The sequence below is a fragment of the Dermacentor albipictus genome, chromosome 1 (assembly GCF_038994185.2).
Source record: "Dermacentor albipictus isolate Rhodes 1998 colony chromosome 1, USDA_Dalb.pri_finalv2, whole genome shotgun sequence".
Lineage (NCBI taxonomy): Eukaryota > Metazoa > Arthropoda > Arachnida > Ixodida > Ixodidae > Dermacentor > Dermacentor albipictus.
The window spans coordinates 193,348,241-193,371,570 of NC_091821.1; the positions used below are offsets into that span (position 1 = coordinate 193,348,241).

Below are 23,330 nucleotides of genomic sequence, written 5' to 3' on the forward strand. Positions count from 1 at the left end.
CTGGCAATTCAGTCAAGAATTTGCTAGGGCTGCTGTGACATTTTCACTGTTACCTTTATCAATCAAATTAAGTGCACTGCAGTAAAGGGCCTCCCCCAGTGTTCTCCTAATATCCAGTTTTGAGTCAAACGTACCCATCGTTATCTCTCATCCTTACTTGCTTATATATATATATGCAATTCTCTTCTATTTGTATCTACCCTGTTACTGTATTTGAGTATTAGTCTGCATCATTCATCATGCCAAGTTCAAGTCCACTTCGCCATGTTTCATTGGCTTCTATTTTCTTTTTCTTTGTCTCTTTGTTTTCCTGTCTTTACTACACACATGCTTTTCACATCTTCTCATTCTTGCTGCTGTCTCTCTGCACTCTGCAGTGGAGAAAAAGCCGCCTGAACCCAAGAAGGAAGAGCTCTCAAAGGCTGACCTCGCAGATATTGAGGATGCTTTGGAAAAAATTGCTGCTGAGAAACAAGAACTTCTTATAGAAAAAGAAGAGCTTGAAGACTTAAAAGAGGAAATGGCAGACTACAAGCAGGTAGGTAAGCGTGGTAGTGATGTGCAAAATATTGTCGTATGAAAAATGTTGCTCGATATCACCACTGGTGTTGGTAAAATGGAAGTGTTTTTCTAGGCATGCCATCCGCATCTGATACAGAAATAGGCAGGATGCACCAAAATGCCGAGTAGTACTTTATGAAACTGTAAAATATGCATAAGTGAAGCAATACACATAGTTGTAGCAAATTTTCTGATAAAGGAAATGCAAAAAATAAATGCTATAGATTTCCAAGCTTTCTCTGCTGGCTACAGTGCAAGAATGTAGAAGTGTGGCAAAGGCATTACAAAGGCACAGAGGAAGAAATCCTGGATTTGAGTGCATATTTTAAAGCCTGAATCAATTTGATTCGTCATATTCATCTTGTAATGCACCAAGTACAGCTGAGTGAAACTAACCGCTAGGATAGGACACACCAGACAAGGACTCTCTCACTTTACTATTTATAGTCGTATGGTGAGTTCTTCAGGTCTCACTGCGTAGCTTCTTGTAAATGGTGGTATCTAAGATAATGATGCTAGGTGGGCAGGGTATGGTTGGAAAACATTAGCACTGGGATCTATTAAAACTACCTGTGAGGGATTTCCTGCATGGACAACTGTGATGACATGGACTTTTGTAGTCTTGTGGGTATCATATTTCTTCATAATACACTTTATTAGAAGTTGGAAAGTCATTTCTGTTCTATACACTCTGGATAATTTGATATGTTAAGTTCACAATAAGTCAAACGCCTTTGTAACGAAGTGCTCGGGACCTCCAAAATCCTTCGTTACACAGGTCACTTCATTGTAAAGGTCATGCACCATACTGCTCACAACAGTGCAGGCTAAGAACATTCAACAAATGAAAATCTGTATTTCATATGAATTCAAGAAATAGTTAATGAAGTATTATTAAGCCTAATATTTTTGTGAATACCTTGTCTGACAGCATCTATGACTGCAATCAACATTATTGCACTGAAAGTCGCAGCATTCTTCACAGCAGCTAAGCAAAATAAAACTGTAGATTGTCGAATGCCACTGTTGCCTCCCTTGCCTTCAAAATTCTTGGTTCGTTTACAGGTTCTTCATCACTGTTGCCGTTGTTGACGTTCGCGTCCTTCTCACCCGAGATGGGTTTGGAGACATTGTCAGTTTGTTCACATCAGACCACCATCAACTACAATGTGTTCATCAACCATTGCACCCACTGATGCAGTTACAACAAGCAGTGTTTGACTTGAGTGATTCCTGGAGCGGTGCAGCACTACGTCTGTTATTGGCACTCTCTTCAAGTGCGTCACTAGCACCACTGCTACACCTTGTGACGCACCTTGGTGATGTCTGCGAAAAGTAGTAGCAGCGCCATTATGTGGTGTTAGTCGTAAAGCAACAAGTCAGTCATCAGGGATGCCCAAATTCTTTTGTTGCACATGAAGATTCGTTGTAAAGTCTACGCTCGTTACAGCAGACCCGCATACAACAGTTTCGGATATAACGGACCATATTTCAGCATTATTTTGTTCTACCTATTTTATTAATCCAACGAATTTTGCTTTTAGCAGACCGCACTACAACAGACTATCGGCTACAGCGGAAGAAATTATAGGCAATGTTTTCCATAATTGGGCGTATAAAGGCATATAAGATCAGCCGACAATCGGGACTCAATATCGCGTGCCCGAGGGAGGAAGGCGGGGCAGAAATGCGCCGTCGTCTTTCGCGCGAGAAGCATGGGGGGGGTTACTAGGCGAGAGAGAGAGAGAGAGAGATTTACACTCCTACGGCTGCTGCTTACGGCACAACCGCCGTATCTTGAAAGCGAGCTGCAATGTGGACAGAGTGCACCCAGTGCTGGTAGCTTCGTTTGTGCTGTGCTTTCGATGCTTAGTTCGCGTTGAAGCGAGAGACAGCACGAAGGTCAATTCGCTCGCTGCTGTTGCCACGCTTATCTTGCTTAATTTGCTATCGCAATCAGTGTTTCGCCTTTCAGGCGAAACTGCAACTTTTTTGTTTGTTTTTTACTTTGGACGTTCGTCACTCACTCTTTGTAATAAAGTTGTCAGACATCACGAGGGAAGCTTCAGAAGTGAGATGTTTCAGATATTATGGACTTTGGATAAAACGGATGTTTGTTGTCGGATTAAGGGTCTATTGTAATGAGAGCCGACTGTTGTGGTATTCGTTCTAGATGCATTCACAATACATATGAAAGATAGGAGTTCAGCCGGGACATAATCAATTGTTCATTACTCAGGCTACTATTTTGCTGTAGAGGCATTCGTTGTAGAGACATTTGACTGTATTTAGTTAGGGTAATTTTTCGTTGCTTGGGTATTTGCTTATTAAGGTAATACAGCAGACTTTCCTGAACTCGACTTTGGTTAAGCAATGTCATTGTGTAAGTTACTGAGTTTTAATGGAAAAATGTGCTACTACAGTACTCTAAACTGATAGTTTCTCGGGCAGCCACTGCATGTTCCAACATCATGAATGCCACTTCTCCAGAGAGAGAGAGAAGTTTAATTATACGAAATGCAGAGAGGTCGGCCTGAGGTATATTCCTCTAGCCAGCTACTCGGCGTTAAGGGAAGGGGAAGTGGGAAATAAGAAGGGAAGAAAGAGGCGCATGATGGGTGACGTTGATTAGAGATGGAGGATGCAAGCAATTTGGCATGCTCAAAGCCTACAGTCCAGGCCCATACTTTTTAAAAAGTTCAGTAACACCTGGATGGCCTTGAAACTTGATTGAGCATATGGCCAAGGGCCTAAAAAAACGTCCTCCGACAACGGTGGGCTGTCAAGACGCGTAAGGTCATTGTTCATATTTTGACACTCTTCCACATACTTAGGGCAGTCACAAAGCACATGACCTATAGTCTCATTCACATTGCACAACTCGCAGTCTGGAGACTCAATGCGTGGCATGAGGTGCACATATCCACGCGTAAATGCTACCTCCAGCCTTAGTCTGTGCAGAAGACTGGCACAGCTGCGTTGAATTTTCGGTGGTAGCCTAAATTTCATGGTAGGGTCCAATCTCTGAGTGGTCTGTGGCAATTATCCGGATTGTCCCAGTGCTTTTCTGTAGATTTTCGGATGATGCTGGAGAGGAGGCAGTTGGCATCCGCTCTTGAAAAGGGAATTGCTAGCATTGACTCTGGTTCTTCGAGTGCTTTCTTCGCTTTCGCATCGGCCAGTTCGTTGCCGTGTATACCACAGTGACTGGGAATCCACTGAAATGTGATGTGGTGGCCGTTTTCTTGCGCTAAAGTGTAGAGGTCGGCAGTTTGAAGAGCCAACGCTCTGTAAGCGCTTTCTTTCAACACTACTCTAAGTAGTTGCAGAGATGATTTTACATGCCACTTCTCCATGCACCATGTAGGCCTTAGCTGTGGACTGGCCCATTGTGGCGATGTGCATTTTCTCTATAATTTTAACTTCAGATCAATAAGTTGCACGTTATAGTTTTTTTTTTTTAAGTATATTGTGTTTCACCCCCATACTGTGAAATAATCATGGTACATAAATAATTAAAAAAATGTATGGTATTGCCTAAACATAAAGGCTCATCAAGCACTGATGCTGATTTGATCTAGTACTTGCATATATGCTTAGTTTGGGATCAAGTGTTGCCTTACTTTTGACATGTGGCAGTCTTGTACGTTCAATTGCTGAATGCTTTTGGTGTTTTGTTTTTTATTAAGCAGCTAAATGTATGAATTCATCTGTTGGCTACCTCGCTACTTGCTTTCAGTAAACTTCAATGTTGTTGCCATTTTATTATTTTTGTTTTCACAGCCAGTAGGTTTTCTTGTATTTAGCCAAGCTCATATACATTTTTTATCTTGCAGGATGTAGAAGAACTGAAGGATGTGGCCGTCAAAACTGGTAAACGTGACATTCAAGAAACTAAAGCAGCAATGCGTCTTTACAGTCGTGTGAACCGTATAATTGGTAGCATGGACCATCTAATAGACAAACTAAATGAGGAACGGAAGTCAATGCAGATCAAGCTTGATACTTCAGAAGGCGCTGCAAGTCAAAAAACCAAGTGAGTGCCACCTACTTTCTAAAAATTTGGACTGTAGTTGGGAACTTGTAGTTTCTGATTATTCTGCCATAAGTAGAGCCCTATTTGTGCACACCTGTACGTACGGTGCTCAGCTATTGAAACGCGATACTCTGAGTGCGTGACATCTGGAAAATTTTTGCACCACCAATCAATGCTACACACACCAATCTGATGTGTTTTGACTGCATTCATCCCCCTCAGCGATCATCAAACTTTCGCCAGTAGTGCAAAAAGGGTCTGCCACCATGCAGGCCAAGTATTGAGTTTTAATGTCTGAGCGCTGTAAATGCCAGTTTATAGTTCTCAAACATTGTGTGTTGTAGGTTCTCCTGTCCAAATTTTGTAGGCTAACTTGCAAAGCCTGCCTGCTCAGCATATTATACCAGACACATAAACCACTTTTAGTCAAAGGTCTTAGTGTTTTGTGGAGAACATGCTCCAAAAAAAGCTTATTTCCGTCTTTCGTTTTTTTATGTCTAAGTTGCCATATTTAATCTCATCAAGTGAGCATGCTGTCTTACCCTAAAATTTTTTTTCCTAAATTGAGGGCCTGCAATTGTTATGTGGGATAAAACTTCTGGTCACTGTATTGGAATTGTGAAAGCTGTAAGAGCAGTTCGATAAGTCAAGCTATGCGCCCGCAGCACACAGCCATATGGCCTTTGTAATGACAACAGGCAAAATGTTGAACAGCACACTCAGATGGTACAGTGCACATAGAAAAGCCACTTCACCTCTTCCTCCACTCCTGATGGCCTAACTTCGACGGCAATTTTCCAGCATGTTTACTGCATGTGCTTCACAGAGTAGCTGAGCCAATTCTGCGACACTTGGCTACGTTCCTTTCATCCTCTTTGGTGCTGTGTGTTGCATATGCATACGTGCCAACTCTTCCAAATTTTTCCTAAAATGTATGAATTTTGAGCAGTTTTACGATTTTACGAATCTTGCTTGAAATTTTACGGAAAACATTTTATTTGCGAAAAAAAATGAAAATGTAGTAAAACTACACCCTGGTACCTCGCGCCGCCACAGGAGGGCAATACGTATGCGTGGTATCATCATTAGCAGCTGCAAGGTTGTAATGACTTCTGTCATCTACTAGGGGAGTCATGAATCCATATCCAAAGCTCAGTAATGCCGACAGCGCCTCTAGCACCTCTGCAAACCTGTTGCCATGCTCTTGCCTTTGTTTACGTGGGCGCATGGGTTTGGTCTTCAGTCAGCTTCAGTCACTGCAGTGTTGGCCTCGCCTATTGTGTGACCAGCTGCCGCGTCAGACGCAGTGCGACTCTGGCCTGTAGCGGCTTCGCAGTGCAATAGCAGGCTCTAAGCCTCGACAGTACTTCCAAGTGTTTTTGAAATCGTGCACGGCAGAATTTCCATGCTTCATGCCGTCGAAGAAAGGGTAGAAGTTCGGATTCTGCACCACGTGTGCATGTGATGTGAACACCTCGCATGGCAGCAAGTCTGACATCAAGGTCCACATCATTTCGAAAAAGCATCAGGGATACGTGCAAGCCGCGTATAGCCAGCCAAGCCTAGCAAGTTTTGTACGCTGTGATAATGACCTCGGTGTGATTTGTGCAGAATGCCTCTTCACGGCGTTATTAGTTGAACACAACATGCTGCTGAGTGTCAATGATCATGCCAGACCACATTTCCGGAAGATGTTCCCCAAGTGCGAAGAAACAAAACGCTACGCCTGTGGACAAACAAAAACGACGTCAATTGTTCGGGAAATGGCCGCCAATGCAGAGACTCCTTTGCTGGATACCCTAAAACAGCAAGTATTTACAATCGCTGTGGATGGCAGTAGCAATAGGGATACGCAAGTTTTACCCTATTGTTGCAACATATTTTGTTAAAGAAACGAGTAGAGTCGAAAGCCGCCTTCTTTGCCTCGGGACAATCCAAGGGGAAGCGATGGGTCACAAGATTGCAGATCTGGTTCTGGACGAGGTGAAGTCTCAGAATTTGCCTGTTGGACACCTGTTGGCAATGTGTTCGGACAATGCCAATGTCATTATCAGCATGAAAAACTGTTGCTACTGAATTGAGAGAGGCTCAACCAGGTTTGATAGGGTTTGGTTGCCCGTGCTATCTCATCAATTTGGTCGCCTTAAAAGAAGCTTCATGCCTTCCTGTAAAGGTTGATGAGGCTTTGGTTGACATTTTTTTTACCTAGAGAAAAGCTCAAAATGGAGATTGACTTAAAGAGTTCCGAAAAAATGCATGATGTCAAGGTCAGAAACATGTTGAAGCATTCGCTGACACATTGGCTGTCGTTGGGAAAGTGTATGAAGAGGCTGCTCGACCAGTGGAAACAACTACTCAGCCTTTTTTAATCTGATGCAAAGCAGTGCAACAAGCAGACCTTGTTTTTTATAGGCATACCAAATTCCGAAGCCTTCCTCACAAACCCCCCAAGAACCCTGCACTGACCCCAAAGTCTGCTACACATCTTCACAAGACTGCTGCAGGCCTCTGGAAAAAAAGCACCGATGGTGATGAACTCTCGCTAAAGAGGAAAGGAGCTCATTCTGGACCTCAAGCAAAATAACTGAAACTATATACCAAGGATTCTGGGGAAGCCAGCCACGTGACCCGTGAGGAGCACCTGTTTTATTTTTTGTCGTCGGAGCTAATTGGGGCATGCTGCCTTTTTCTCCAAAATGTTATACCCCTTTTTGAGAAGACAAACTGCCTTCTTCAGGCGCAGGCTCCTCAGATTCAGGTACTGTAGGGCCTCTTGAAATGCTTTTTCAAGGATCTCCTGACTAGATTTGTGCGCCCAGATGCTGTCAAGGCATGTAATTCATTGCTGGAAGTTGACTATGGTGCTGCGGAGAACCAGAAAGGTGATGAAGACATAGTCATTGGCAGCACAACCTACTCTGTGGTTGAGACACTGAGCTGCATTGAGAGAGAGCAGTTCTTCTCTGCTGTATGTCTGTACTTAACGGCAGCATGATATTCACCACAAATTCCCGCTTGAAGATGCCAATCTCAAGATGGCTGAAGTTGCTCAAGTACAAGCTCTGGAAACTGCTTCATTCAACATCGTACGTCATTTTATTATAGCGTTCCCTGCTATCCTACCCCAGCAGAGTGGCGAATCAAAAGAAGAAGCAATTGACGCACTTGAAGTCAAGTTTGCCAACTTGCAAGCGTATCAGGCTCCAGCCGACATATTGAATGAGCCAAGGTGCAACGTGCAGTAGTCACAATTAGGAAACATTCGAAGTGTCAACGGATCACTCAGGTTCCACAGAATTTCAATGGTTAGGCTGAGTATTCTCTCCACTCCCCACAGCAATGCTGAATGTGAGAGAACATTCAGCACTGTGAACAAAACTCGAACTGAGTTTCGCTAATCTGTGTCTGAGAAAACACTCGAAAGTCTGTTGATGGTCAAGGGGCACCAGAGTGGTACTTGCTTTGAGCAAATCTACACAGAGAAGTTTCTGAAGCAGGCAAAGTCGGCAACAGCAAAATCATTGCAAAAATATATTGTGCCCCAATGGAGTTCTCACTCTTTACTCTCCAAGACACAGATTTCACTTGCGGTTGTGAAAATGTGAGTAAGCTTGTCGCAAAAGGTAAATCCCTGAAAAAAAAAAAAGTGCTGCCGCGCACCCCCCCCCCCCCTTCCCCCTTCCTCTCGCTGCGATAGTTTTACGAATTTCCAAATCTTCAGGTCAGCAGGTATGCACATGTGTGATTGGTGGTGATGACGATCGTTGTCACGTAGGATGATTGAAATTGGTGGAACCAAAAATGGACAGCTTGCGTAACTAAGTTTGGCATTTGGTGAAAGCATTGTAGTGCAAATAAAATGAACACAAACAAAAGACCAGACACCGCGGGCACTACTGCAGCACCCATGGTGTCCAGTCTTGCGTTCTTTGTGTGCGATCGATTTGTGCTACGATAGTTCCACCTAGTATCAACCAACCAGCCCAAGAACAAGTTATCTGAAGTTTGGCACTGCGACCATTATGTGAGGGGAAACATTTTTCCCTAATAGTAGATAATAGCAAAACTTCATAAGTAGGCTTTCTAACACAACAAACTTGCCCTTACTTAGATGACTGCTTTCGCACTAATAGCACTTTTAAAGCTGAGATGCATTTTGAAAGCTTGGACGGTATGGGGAAAGGAGCGGCGGCGACATCACCAGCTCGCATGTTGATGCTTTAATTATGAATCTAGCCAGAGGTTCTCCATCTTGATTAAGTCAAAGGAGGTCTGTGGAGAAGCGCACTTGCAGGTTTTTCAACTAATGAAGCATTGCATTTATTACTATCTGTAGACACATTATGGTGGCAGATTTCTCTTTCAAGGATTTAAACAGGAATGTTTGTGGCCATAACAAAAGGAAAAACTTTTCTTTTATCAATTGGAAGTGCTCATACATTTGCCGCAGGAGAAGCATTTCTGACTTAAACATTTGTCATTATGCTGTTAGCTCCTCACTGAGCTCATCTGGACGGCTTTCTCCCAGTAATTAAGTCTTCAGGGTCACCAAGGGTGTTGAGATTCCAGACACTTTAACATTCTTTCCACTGTATTTAAGGAAACTGTTTCCTAGGCTTTGAGAATCCAGCTAGGTGTAAACATTCGAAACAGATTTCCTCTTCAGGTGATCCGTCGCTTTTCTGCATTGAAAGGCAGTTTGCCATCCACTCTGAATATGCATGGTGAAATCTGCACTTGAAGCTACTGCTCCTCCCTTCCTTCTCCCACCAACATGCAAGCTGACAGTATTGAGCATTGTAAAGGGGATATGGTGACCCACAGCTAGACTTACGACTTAGCTGCTTCATCCTGCAACCGATGCAGTTCTCCGGAATACCAAATATGTGTGACACAACTTGTTGCTACTATCTTAGCATGTAAAATAACTTATCTTTTGAAAGCACTTTTGTAATCAGAAACTGTATGTGCGTCGTCATTGCCATACTATGCGAAAACTTGTTCTGTCACCATCTTTTGATGACAATGATGATGGTACTGGCTCTGATGGTAGGCTGTAGCGAAGGCCACAATTGTGGTTTTGGACCCAATTGCACCACACAAGAAACTTTCGGACTACTTTTTTTGAAAACAAATGCGCAAATTATAAAAAAGTAAATATGGTAATCATTCATTTTGAGCTGCTGTTTTCATTTTAACTTCTTTCTATGGCAGACTGGAAATTTGTGGAAATTTCTATGGCAGACTGGAGATTTATGTGTCTTCAATATATTAACTATCCCTCAGTCGTTTCCAAGACTGACGTTGCAGCCATTGGGTTCACCATTCAGACTAGATCCATTCATGCAGACCAGTCAAGTTTGAATTATCCATTGAGGGCCAATTTCAGGATTGATATAATGAAAGTTTTCGCCCATAGAAACGTATGGGCACCGGCCAGAACCTTCAGTCAGAATCAAATTGGCTAGAGTTAAATTAACAAAAGTCTACTGCATTACAATATAGGGTACCCGGTGCTTTGGTGTCAAAAGGCTGCTATTAATACTATTGGTGAGACGTCATGCCTGGGTAGAAAGCATGTTTAAAATTTTATCTGGATTTTATGGGCCACCCTCATTTGACCAACATAAGTGCAGTTTGTCTTCCCTGCACTACGCAGAGTAGTTTCATGTGTCCAAACCTGTTCATCCTATGACTGATAGTGCTCACAAGTTATGAAGCATGTAAAGTACAGGACATACACAGTCTTGTGATACAGAGTAGCACCATCCAGAGCTAGGTCCTGAGCTTTATTAAGCTCAGGACTTATTAAGCTCAGGACTACACAAATTGAACGTTATTACGTTCAATTTGTGTAGTCAACACTAGAAGGAGTGAGAAAGGGTATGAACAGAATTTATAGTAAGCCTTAATTAAATTAATATACCAGTGTCTTTCGGGATGAAATATCAAATTATGTAAAAGTCATTACAATGTTGTCATCGAGTAATAACACTTGTGTGTTTTTTGCTTGGTCAGTGAAAGCATACACAATATTTGAACTCCAGGCTCAACTGATAACCTGGTTGCATTGTGACAGTCCTTTACTTTTCATTAGTCTAGCGGACCATTCAAGACTGCAGGAGCTCACTTTGATCATGGCATTGTCTGTATTTTGTATTCAGGGACAACTTGATTGAAATCAATGACCTGCTGCTGGCTATGCGGCGGATCCAGAAGTCGTCTAACGATACACGTCTTGAGATGATCACCGACCTTTTGGACACACTCGACATTGACCATGATGGTGCTGTGAAGATTGACCATGTGTTAAAGGTGGGTTCTCTTTTCATGGAGAGCACATTTTAGGGCAATCATTTCAGTACAACGAACTCTCATTACCTTTAGCTGCAGCTATACCCAGGATTGTGTAATGGTAGAACTTGGGTATCACCATCGATGTGGCTGGCAAAACCATATGATGGTCGGATTGTATCTAGCCGTTATGATCTCAGATTGCATGAGTTTATTGCCATATCATACATACATTGTGTGGTACAGATATGCAGATCGTTGTTGGTCTCGTAAGAGCAGCGCCATGTTTGCTGTGTTACCACTTAAAGACTCATTGCTATTTGTCTTGCACAGTGTGATACCAGGTCTGGGAGACAGAGGGCACAAAACTTACTTGACCCTATTGAGATAGTCTTACTATTGTACTGATTGTGAATTATAAAAGAACATGGTGTGTCAGCATCATGTGTAAAATTTGGCCTTGATGTGCTTTAACACATACGTCTGTACAAATAATAGAGAGTTTTAGAATAGGGGCCCCAATAGTTTGGGGCCCCAAAGAGCTTTGCGGGTGTTAGCGTTGGGGCATGGAGGAGTGAAGAGCTTTAGAATAGGGCTTTCGTTTTCGGATAGCGTCTTGCGCTGACAGCGCCACTACTGTGTCAAAGAAAAGCTATTAGAAGTAATTAAATAAAATATACCATTTTATGATAGGAATAGTAACTTTGACTTGCGTGTATTCGTGTTTAATTACAATTTAGAGGTTATTCTGTAAGCAGCAAAAAATTAGCTGCGCTTAGTTTTGAGCAAACCAACTTTACGTGCCTTCACCAGCCAAGCTTAGCCGTGTTAGGTTTACAAGCCATAAAATCCACAATCGAATTCAGAATCAGCAGCATCTAATAAATCAATCTTCATAACACACGCTAGTTGAGAGAAAGTGATAACCGCAGTCACTTCTAGCTTGCGAACTTCACGCATTACCATGAATCGCACCCAGTTTGGTGCTAGGTTAGAGCCGTCACTTCGATGGGTGCTGCCATGTTTGCTGACGCAAAGCTTTTGGGGCCGCTATCTGGGCTCCCGCTAAATCGGTGAAATAGCGTTCCCAACACAAAACCCAAACGCAGTTTGCGTCTCGCGCATGTGCAGTCGCTTCGACGCTATTTCTTTGGGGCCTCAAGATGTTTGGGGCCCCTATTCTAAAACTCTCTAATGATGTCAAACGGAAAGGAGGGCTGCATCCATGTGAGATTAATATATCAGTTTATTTATTAGTACTGATAGTCGTGCGATATGAGCACACAGATGTGAAGTCGTAGCACCCTCTAAAAATTCACGCAGAAACCTCTCTCGGAGTTGTCTAAGTATGCATAAGCATTGTGCCAGTTGCTCATTTCCATGCAGCCCGGTGGCATTATCAGTGTTATGAAACCTTATCCGACCAGTATAAGCCCTTATCAACCCTCATCGGTCATTATCTACCTGGATGTCCAGCGAAGCTGTTGCAAAACCACCACTACATTTTCTGAGGGGGGTATGCAGTGGTTTATTGATGGTTCAGGTGCTTGTTTTGAGCTTGTTCTTTATTGAAACATATACTGTTCTATGTGTTGTGCGGGTGATTTCAATAAATGCGTGCACTGTTCGCTTCACTTTGCTGAGCGCTTGTAGCCTCTGCCTTACATGGGTATGAGCCATTGCATGTTTTGCTTGCTTATGAGCCATTGCATTTGTCTTGCGTGATGGACGAACAGAATTCTCAATGAGTAGACATAGAAATGCTTATGCATTTAATAGATAGAACATTCTCTTTATTCACAAACAAGGTTTCATTCCACAAGCCTAATTCTCATGTTTCCCATGATTTTAGGTATTGAGACACGTGCTTAAATAGATATTTCGCAATTGCAGGTCATCGACACCATCGGCCGTGAAAATGTCAAGGTGAGCCCAGCTCAGATGAAGGAAATCATTGAGCTCCTCATCAAAGAGGAAGTCCTGCAGGCCAAGAATAAGGAGCAGCAGGCAGCCAGTACAGATGGTGCAGCACAGCCACCTAGTTCTAATCATCATGAGCAGCAGCAAGAAAACAAAAACACTTAGTGTGCTGAGTGTGCTTTGGCATTGTATTATACTGTAACACTGCCCTTGACAAATGGCCTGTGTAACTATGTTGGTTCATTTAGGATTAAGGGCATCTAGAGTGAAGCAGTTTATGACTTAGTGGGGAACAGGCTCTTTTATTTGCGTGCATACATGGAAATATGCACAAGATTCATCAGTGTGCTATGCCTTGAATGGAAGAGATGAGATGAGAATTATTGCTAGATGCCTGTGTTGTTGCACTGTGCTTGTGAAACGTGCTAGACCAGTCTATCTGTAGAACAATATTTTAGTTTTTTTATTATTATTTTTTTAGAATTATTGACACTTCAAGGTTCTGTGGTAAATAAGCTTGTCCATATCTCTTCTGTGGTATTCTTTTTTTTATAACTCTGTGCATTAAATTGTAAAGTTGTTTCATACATACCTGATAAAACGTTTGCATTCTTGCACAAAACAGACTGACACTGTACTAAAGGGAGTTAAGTGATACGTGGCCTGCCTTTTTCAAATATTGTACATTGCATAAAACAGTTCTTTAAAGACATATTTCTTCTGGAAAAGTATAAAAGTCTGAGGGCCTATGTGGTATAATGTATTTGTGTTTTACAAAGGTATGATCTGTTGTTTTGTGAATCTAAAACAGCAAAATTTCTGTTAGTGACTGAATCCCTGGCATTTTTTAATTTTTTTCCAAACAAATTTGTTGTTCTGGCTTGTAGACTGTAAAATTATTGTAAGATACATGTTTGAATGCTGTGGTCGACATTTATTCATACATGGACATTGTGTAGGTCCTATTTTTTGCGCTAGTAAAAAGTGATTCTTCTTTACGCTCACGTGGATACACATAGTATACTGTGTGCAAAACTATTGTGAGGGTGATGGATAAATAATGACTGCTAGAAATCATTTACAAAACCAAACATGTTTGGTCCAGCTTGTTCAATGCTAATTAACAAGTGCACACATCGCCTAAGAGCACTGGAAGTGTCTCTTTTTTGTGCATGTTCATGGTAACAATGTTGTTAATGTTATGAAATAAATGCATAATTTAGTAATATTTATGTGCTAATATTGTGTATCCATTTGGAAGACAAAAACATTTTTCTGTATTGCCTCCTTGTCAACTTCACGTGGTCATTTCAGTTCAGCAGCCTGCTATGCTACACTACATTTATTACTAGATTGCTCATTTTCCTCTGTCTCTTTAGTTTTGTGCTGTAGGGCTAAAGGCCTTTGTGAGCTAGCCATAAAATCTCACTTGGTATGGTTATGCGTACCAGTATTCTTGACCTTTACTAGTAATGTGAGTAGGTCAGCTTTTGATTTCATATGTTGTCCACTGTGTTACATTGTTCTAAAGCTTGCTTTTGGTTTATGTCCCTAATGAAAAAAACTTTTGCTTGACAAAAGAAAAATCTTATCAGTAATTTCTACAATAGCTCTTTTCTCTCACTGGTATCTCTACCACACATGCTATTGCATTTAATGTGATTATTGCTTGATTTTATGCTTCTGAGAATATGCTATCGGAGCTATCCAGTGGTGCTGTTCTAGAAACCTCTGAAGTCATTTGTAATGTTGAAACACAGAGACCTTGACTTAACAAAATTTTCAGTTTAACAATGTTTCTTGTTGCAGTGCAACTCTCACTATACAAACATTCAGGCACTGTATATAATTTGTCAACATTGAATGAATTTTACATATGCTGGTTGTTGTGTTTGAGGAAAGTGTTTATTGGAGTGCATTTAGCCAGGGTTGCAAAAGAGGTGTGGGCAGTAGCAGGCCTGTAAGAGCACTGTCAAGATGCACAGCGGCATCATTGGCTGGAGAGCATGGAAGTTGCAGGCATTGCTCAAAGGCATGACCAAGGACAGCTGGCACCGCCCCTGGCAAAGTGTCACAGCGTCGCCAAGCACCTGAAAAAGGAACATGTAGCTGTCTGTGGCTAGAGTAAGGAATAGCCTCGTGATAGCAACCTGAATAATACGTATAATCAAAGTTTCAATAACTAGCATATGTGAGAAATGGTGTTGCCAGTCGCGTGAGTGCCAACTGTGCTACCTCCACGAGCTTGGAGATTGTGCAGACCAGACCTTTCTTGTACATGCTGCAAACAGTAGTATAATGTCCATGTCAGAGAAGGTGTTGCTTTTTTGCATAGTCACTTGTGCAGCAGTGACTACATCTGCATGGTCAAGCTGTGCATACAGACAGGAGAGACGTGACACATTCTTTTCCTTCATTTGCAGGCTTGAATGTTGTCAGGCGCACAGCATAAGTGTTGTGCTTAGCGTGTCCTATTAATGGCAAACTAGCCTTACCAGACTTTCCTTATTTCAGGGAAAATGTATATATTTGTCTAATGATTGTCAATGGGCAGTTTGCAGAATTATCTGCACTGCCCTGGAAATTTGTTTCTCACAGCTTGCAAAATTTGTTGTCCCCCAAACCACGTTCATATTTAACACAAGAAAGAAAGGGATGTCATCTGGCACCTAAAAGCCAGTTCCCTTTTTCAATGGTTCCTGCTCAACACTGCGCGGTTGCGCTATTGAAAAGTGTGTGCAGGGGGGGGGGGGGGGTTGTGGTCCTGGAAAGAAGAAATGTACATTGCATTATGGGTGTGCAACACTGATGAGCCCCTTGCTACTCACTCTTCCCTTGTAAAGCACAAGGTTTGGCATAGAAATATAGCTTGTGGATGGGAGACTGGGAAACAGAGAATAAAATTTTGCAAGGGTAGCCAAGTTACAGAATTTTAGAATGATTAAACCAGTGCTCTTAAAAATTTTAATTTTGTAAATGAAAAGGCACGACTCTAAGATAAGCCCCTCCATGAATCTGCTGGATTGTCTTGGCTCTCATAGTGCTATGGATGAAAAAGCAATGTGGTACCGCACACCTGGTTATCAAGTGTTCCATGCATGTCTTACCGTGCAAATAACAATCGTGATTTGCTCCTCATACCTTGCTGGTGAAGCAGCGCACAGACACGGACACAGTGACATTCCAGGAAACGACATTCAACAGGAAACGACATTCCTGTTTTTCCTGTTTGTAGCATTCTTCTCATTTTTGCACAATATTTTTGCACAGGGCTGCCCACACCATTCACAGTTCACATGCTTGGGCGCTTCAGAAAATCGTGCTGTTTTCACGTTTTTCAATAAGCAATAATTGTCGCAGACACAAGCATGGTGGTGAAGTAAGCTTGGTGCTGCATAGCACTGTGAAACAAGGAAGGCATGTCAACAAAGCTGTACGTGTCACATTTTTCTTTTAGTTGCCTTGGCAATGGAAGGAGAGTTACCACTTAGCAGCAGCTGTGTGCAGCTTGTAATGTAGTACAGTGATAACAGAAAAAGATTAGCTCAAAAAAAGAAAAAGTTCATTTCTGGATTTTTACGTGCCAAAACCACAATATGATTATGAGGCACGCCGTATTAATTAAGCTGGACTCCGGATTAATTTTGACTATCTGGGGTTCTTTAATGTGCACCCATTGCACTATATACACGGGCATTTTTGCATTTCACGCCCCATTGGAATGCAGCCATCGCTGCCCTGATTTGATCCCATGACCTCGTGCTTAGCAGCGCAAAGCCACTAAGCAGGCCCGGCGGTTCACGGTAGCACAATGACAGTTCAGCTCGTCATGAAGGTCGCTAACATCAACGCATGCAATACATAAATGTAACGCAAAGGGGCCCTCAGTTGCAGCCTGTCTGCACATTCTGAGAGCTATGCACTTGGCTAGTTCTCATCTTTATCTTGCTTTTTGATTCATTGATAACACTCCTCCAGCGTCTGTTCACGAGGTTGCTTACCTGTCCAGAGGAATTCTTGGAAATTGGAGCATTAATGTGCGCAGTGTTTCTTCCCCATGCCGGTGTGCAGTTATTCGCCACGTTAAAATGAACATTGGAAACCAAACGTCGATTAACAATTTGGGCCGTCTGTAGGGCAAGGTGCCATTTGTACAAGCGCATCTTCCACAGCGGAAATTCAAGTACGTGTAGTCTACTGTGTAATGGCCAGCATTGCACATGCTAGCCAAGCGGCACAGCAGAAATAGCACATGTAAAGCTGGAAGGTGCCTGAAACCATAAGAGCTTCCTACACTAATGACTAGAAGGAACTCGAGCGCTGCGATCGTTCAGCCACCATGGGAATGATGGTTAGTACATCTTCCTGCTCATGTCTTCTAAACCATCGCATCCTTCCCATGCTAGCTGAACCACCCTGCTTGCAACTCCAGTAGACACTGATGCCAGAGTTCCCTGTAATAATTGTATGAAACACTATGTCCGAAACAGTAGCAACAAGCTTAAAAGTCCGGTTTTCTTTCTGTTTTTTTTCTTTGTCCGCACTGAGGTTGCTCAACAGTGAACAGCACATGGCAGCCTTCAACTCTTCTGGCACAACCTTGGCCAAAGGTATGGTGGCCAACCAAGGATTGGTTGGGCCAAGCTGCATGATGTAGTTTGGACGGAGTTTGCATTTTACATCAACCTCACGACAACTGGCTGCCAATATGCCTATATTGTTGTGACAACGTTGCAACTTGCATGGCCCGACAAAACAAATTCTTTTCCCACTCTATGGTGATGTCATATATATGTATATCCCCTTCGCTGTAGCACAATTGGTAGTGCAACGCACATGTACTGCAGAGCTTGAAGGTTCGGCTCCCACCAGCAGCAAGCTATCTTTTCGTCCACTTTTATTTTCCCTTTTCCTCATTATTTTTCTACATTTCAGTTTATGCCACAGTTAATCACCCCTATGCCTTCCTTGGCTTAATTGCCTGTTGGCTTTATATGATCGTGATTAACAAAAATTTAGCCCCTCGATTTCCATTCTTCACGTTCACATATCTACAGGCTGACCCAGCTGAAAGTAACCAATGTTTTAAGTACGACAAAGTTGGCTAGGGGGCTGCGAATCGTGCAACCTATTCTGCTTTTTATTTTTTGCATATTCAGTTTGTATAAACTAATTGCCTAACTTTTTAAATATTGGCTCCAGCAAGAAACTGCCACGATTAAAGTTGTAGATCACATTTGAAAACAGCCGACTGAAGTGTTTATAACTAAGTACCACTGATGGGGGGAGCTCTTTGTACTTGCCCTTAAAAAAAGCCCGCCAAATACCAAAACAACTGCGGGATGGATGGATGGATGGATGTTATGAGCGTCCCCTATGGAACGGGGTGATAGGTTGCGCCACCAACCAAGCTCTTGTTATTTTATTGCCTAATGTCCTACTTACGTTAAAAAAGAAAAGGAAAAAAAAACACTGAATTCCCATAAACAAAATTTCTGAACCACTGTTGTGAACTTTGTTTTTGTACGCCTGCGTTGCTTGTCGTTTCCCTACTTTTCTTCCACCAATCTTCCAATCGCCTCTTGCTAATCTCTATTGCAGACATGTTTATTTTACCCCTGCTCTCGCTGAACCCAAGGGCTTCGAGGAGGCCAGTGATTCCTAAATCGACCACTGGACAGATATCTTCACATTCTAATAAAACATGCTCCACAGTTTCCCTAACAAGCACGTGCTTCTTCTTCCTTTTTATATCTCGCTTTAACCCTGTTTATGCCAGGATGCCTGTTCTAAGGCATCCTGATCTCGCTTCGAAAAGTAATGAGCTTCCCTTTGAGTTATCATAAATTGTTTCTTTCCTGATTTTGTTTTTTCCTCTTCAGTAGTTACTGATGGCAGATTTCTTTTCCATTGCCGCCACCCATGAGATTATCTCATCCTCTCTGACTTTCCGCTTGACATTCTTTGTTGCTGTGTTCCTCACCATACAGGCCGTGTACTTGCTGGTAAGCTTCCTAGTTCTTTTCCTCCACTCTGAATCAATGTTTTTCCTGTACAAATATCTGAACACTCTCCCAGCCCATTTACTTTAGTCGATATTCCTCAGTCGTTCTTCATAATTAATTTTGCTGTGAGCTTCCCTCACTTCAAAACTTGTCCAACCCATATAACCTTGCACAGTTTCATTTGTAGTCTTCCCGTGAGCACTCGCTGCGAGGCGTCACACTGATCTTTGGTTGCCATCGAGACCTGATTGTACCCCTGATTTCAAGCAAATAACCGCATTTCCAAATATAAGTGCTGGAACCATTGCACCTTTCCACAAAACCCGGAGCACCTGGTACCTATTGTATCCCCATAGCGCACTGTGTTTCATAATGGCCGCATTTCTCTTCCCCTTTACTGTTATTGTTTTTCCCTTTGTTTCTATATATCTATTGCCTTCATTTATCCATATACCAAGGTATTTATATTTTTTTACGCAAGGTATTTCCTGGGCCTGTTTTGTCACTGCCCACTGTTTTCACTGAATGCCATAACACCTAATTTTTTAACACTAAATTTCAGACCTAACTTATCGCCTTCCTGTCCACAGATATTAACCAGACGTTGCATATCGCTTTGCTTGTTAGCTAGCAATACAATGTCCGCATAAAACAAACCTGGAAAATGCTGCTCTACTACTTTACCCGCCTGTTTATATGAGAGAGTAAACCCGATATTACTTCCGTCTGGTCCCTTTCCATCCTCACCATGCACATCATAAACAGCAGTGGGGATAAAGGGCACCCCTGCGTCAGTCCCTTGTTGATATCAACTTTCTCCTTGCTCCTCATCCCTTCCCATTCAACGTGAATGGTATTTTTTAGGTAAATCTCTCACAAAAGCTGTAGACGATCGTCGCCTAAGCCTTCCCTTTCCAGAATGTCCCGCAAAATCTTGCAGTCTACGTTGTCATGCGCTCCTGTAATGTCTAAAAAGGCCACATATAACGGTCTCCTTTCTACTTTTGATATTTCAATACACTGAGTAAGGACAAATAAGTTAGCATCCAAACTCCTACCTATTCTAAAGTTGTCCCAAAATACCATTATTCTCTGCCCATGCTTGCAGCTTTAACTTAATTGCCTGTATTGCTAACCTGTATATTACCAATGTAATAGTCAATGGTCTATACGAGTGAATTCTATCTTTCTCCCCCTTTATAAATTAAATTCATTATACTTTTTCGCCTACTGTCTGGTATTCATCTATCTTTTAGACTTTTTTTCTACTGCTTTAAACAGAGCTTCCTTACTTTTTGGTCTGAGTTCATTAATCGGCCTAATGGGAACCTCGTCTAGCCCTGTGGCTGTGCACTTCAGAATTTTCTCTTTGGCTTTCTTCGAGTTGAAATTTGTCAGCACCAGCTCCTTTTCCATCTGGTTCTCTTTCATGCCCCTTTTCCTCAACCACAACCTTAATTGGAAAGATTCGGCTGTTATTCTTCGGATGTAATTTAATGCCGCGTCCCCTTCCAGTTTGTTTCCATCTTCTTCTAGGGTATGTTCTACTGTTCCAGACTTCCTGCCTAATAATGTATGTGGTTCTAAAATATTCTAGGTGCAGCCTTCTTTTTCTCGCATATTTCTGACCAACCGACGTTCACTTTCACCTTTTATTTTTGCTTCCACCAGTATTTGAACCATAGGTTTTTTTTCTCCCGATATATTTCCCATTTTCTGCCTACTTAATCCTGCAGCAACTGCGCTTCTTTTGCCTGCCTGTGCACTCGGGATGCTTTCTTTCGTTCAGCGATAACTTCTAGTATCTCCCTGTTCCACCAGCTTTTTGGTTGCGTTTTTCCTTTCTAACGAACATGTCGCTTCTCTTTCCATATATCCGTCGTTATTACACTTAGAAGCTCACTATATTCCCACTCTTTGCTTGGCCATTTACCAAGTTCTTCCTCGACGCTTGAAACTATATTTGTTATTTGTTCAATGTTCAAATTTGGACTGGCCATTTTGCACTCCTTGCTCTCTTTCACAATACATAAGCCATATTCAACAGCATGCGTTTATGATCACTCCCTATGCTGCTATACCCTTCCTCGTCAATGACCATTTCTCTCAAATTATCATGAATTCCTTCTGTTATAAGACAGTAGTCAATAGTCGATTGCCAGTTTCCCACTTCCCATGTGGTCTGCCCGTCACACTTAGACCCTGTATTCATGGTAACGAGGTTATGTTGCTCACAAAGATCTAGCATTGACTTCCCGTTGTTGTCGGTACAGCCATCTAGATCCTGTATGTGGGAATTCATGTCACCTAATAGGATAATTTCGGCATCATTCCCGAAACCCTTAGTATCAGCCCTTAGGCATTCCACTAATTCTTTATTCTTCTCTGTGCAATTATTTCCAGTCCTCAAGTACGTTACGCCCAGCCAAGTTTTCTTTCCACTCATTGTACCTGATAACCAAAGATGCTCTTGACATTTTGAACTTACTCTTTTCCGTTTGGCTCTCTGATGGATGAGCATTCCGACTCCCCCTCCCTTTCTTTCCGATTTATTTCTGTTGCACCCTTACCAAACACAATGCTCAATCAGTGGTGGCTCTTCTGAGTCTCTAAGGTGCGTTTCTATAGCCACATAACCCCTATTTGTTATCTATTGAAGTGCTCCTCAATCTCTGCCCACTTTTCCTTTCTTCTGCCGCCCTGCATGTTTATGTAGCTCATTGCATGGTGAGGTCTCTCTTGTTTTCCTCTTTTTCCCTTATTGATGGCAATGCTGTTCTGAGGTTCCCCTTGGGGACCTTTTTCATTACTACCTACACTGGCCTCCTGAGCGCCCGTGGGCCCCATAAAAAAAGCAACCACGCGACCAGCAAGTCGCCAGCCCACTTATCGTCCAAGCTTGTTTTAACGTGTTTTAACCAAGCTTGTAATTGAAGTGGATCCCGCCTCGTTTAAAACCACCACACCTCACTTCCCTGCTTACTTCTACAACCTCGAGACCTTTGTCTTGGCTCATTGACCATATCCTCATTAGCAGCCACTATGACTTTTTGTACGTTACTGTAGCGTACAGGCACCCTCGGCACCGTGCACACCACGATCTGCACCCGAGGGGACAGCTCGCGCAAGTCGTCCACCCCCTCCGCCATGCGCTGGGCTAGTCCTGTCCCTTTTTTAAGACGTTATTTAGCCCACCTGCTACTACGTCAAAGTTGCGTCCGTGGGCATTTTCCGCGAGCTTTGCTTCTGCTCGCTCCATGACAGAACCCAGTGTCCACCCTGGAAATGGCCATATCACCACTCTTTTATCACTTTTCACTCTCTCCACAATTGCTTCTGAGCACCTAGTCAGGTTTGAGTCACCGGCGATAATCGCCCTTTCACTCTCTCCTGCTGCCGAGGCCTCTCCCTGCTTCCCTTTGTTATCCTTTTCCGGATGATTCGGACTTGACCAGGGGCATTGAGCGCTGCGTTCCTGCTTTTCCTTTGTTTCGGCCTCAAGGTAGGTGCAGCTCTTTCCAGCTGCCCCTCCCGACGTTGCACGCATTCCACGTGATTTGCTGATACTCCCTGCTCTGTCACGTCGGGAAACTGCGTTCCGTTGTCACGACCATTCTCGTTCACGATGGCGGCCTTGTTCTGCTTTTCCTGGGCTGCTTGAAGTCATTTTTTCACCGCCTTCCGTGCATCACGCTCCACATCTTTAGATCATTTTTGAGCTCTTCGACCTGTTTCAGAAGCTCATGCTGGAAATCCTCCGTTTTTTTTAGCCTAGCATCGACATCACAGTGTCTGCCGATTGACTCGATTTCTTATCCATTCTCATCCTTCACGTCGTCTACCTTGAAGGACCCCCCGCACGCTGCGTACGCTTTGCCGTCTTGCCATGTGTTGCACATAGCATTTTCTAATGCAAACACCGAAGCTTTCAGAGCACGTGCCTTCTATCAAAAGCCGATACGCACAGTATCTAAATCCTTAAAATTCCGCGAAGTAATTATCACCAATGTTTTTAGACGTAACAAATGCCGCACAGACTTAAGGTATGCCTCGTGTTCGCACGTGCATACAACCACGCGGTCGCGTTCTCACATTCCTACCAAAACAATATTCCCGATACCAATGCAAGCACATTAAAACAACTAATAGCTATTATTCTTGCCAATTCCTAACTACTATTTAAAGGCTATAAAGATTTAACGTCCCACACGGTTGCACGTGCTGAAGCACGTGGCGCGAAAGGACGCTCCGACTATTCCGCAAAACCAAATATATACGAAACACCCGCGCACACGAAAAAAGAAAGAGAAAAAAGAAAGCTAGCCAATTATTATTTAAATGCTAAAATAAATCAGCAAATCAGAAATAGAAGCAAGCTCAAAGCATGCACAAAAATCTTTTTAACGCTTAAGCCACGCCTTTAAGAGTGGAATGCGATAGCATTCAACGATCCCTGACTGCTTCTCACGCTTTCCGGCAACTGCAGCGTATACGTAATCGTAATGTTTACCGGG

The 23,330-nt window shown here is 42.7% G+C and overlaps 2 protein-coding genes across 3 annotated transcripts in view; one reads left to right on the forward strand and one right to left on the reverse strand.

Moving 5' to 3' along the window:
• LOC135898014 (mitochondrial proton/calcium exchanger protein-like) overlaps positions 1-14,039 on the forward strand; it is a 42,822-nt gene extending 28,783 nt beyond the window's left edge. For both annotated transcript variants that reach the window (XM_070530703.1, XM_065426727.1), the window contains 4 exons: positions 378-538; positions 4,398-4,597; positions 10,762-10,912; positions 12,785-14,039. In XM_070530703.1, coding sequence (XP_070386804.1) covers positions 378-538; positions 4,398-4,597; positions 10,762-10,912; positions 12,785-12,976 — 704 coding nt within the window. In that variant the 3' untranslated portion in view covers positions 12,977-14,039. The remainder of the gene's footprint in view (positions 1-377; positions 539-4,397; positions 4,598-10,761; positions 10,913-12,784) is intronic.
• Positions 14,040-14,187: 148 nt separating this feature from the next.
• Positions 14,188-23,330, reverse strand: part of CCAP (Crustacean cardioactive peptide) — a 93,700-nt gene continuing 84,557 nt past the window's right edge. The window contains exon 5 of the mRNA XM_065426728.2: positions 14,188-14,901. The gene's annotated coding sequence lies outside the window, so the exon portion shown is untranslated. The remainder of the gene's footprint in view (positions 14,902-23,330) is intronic.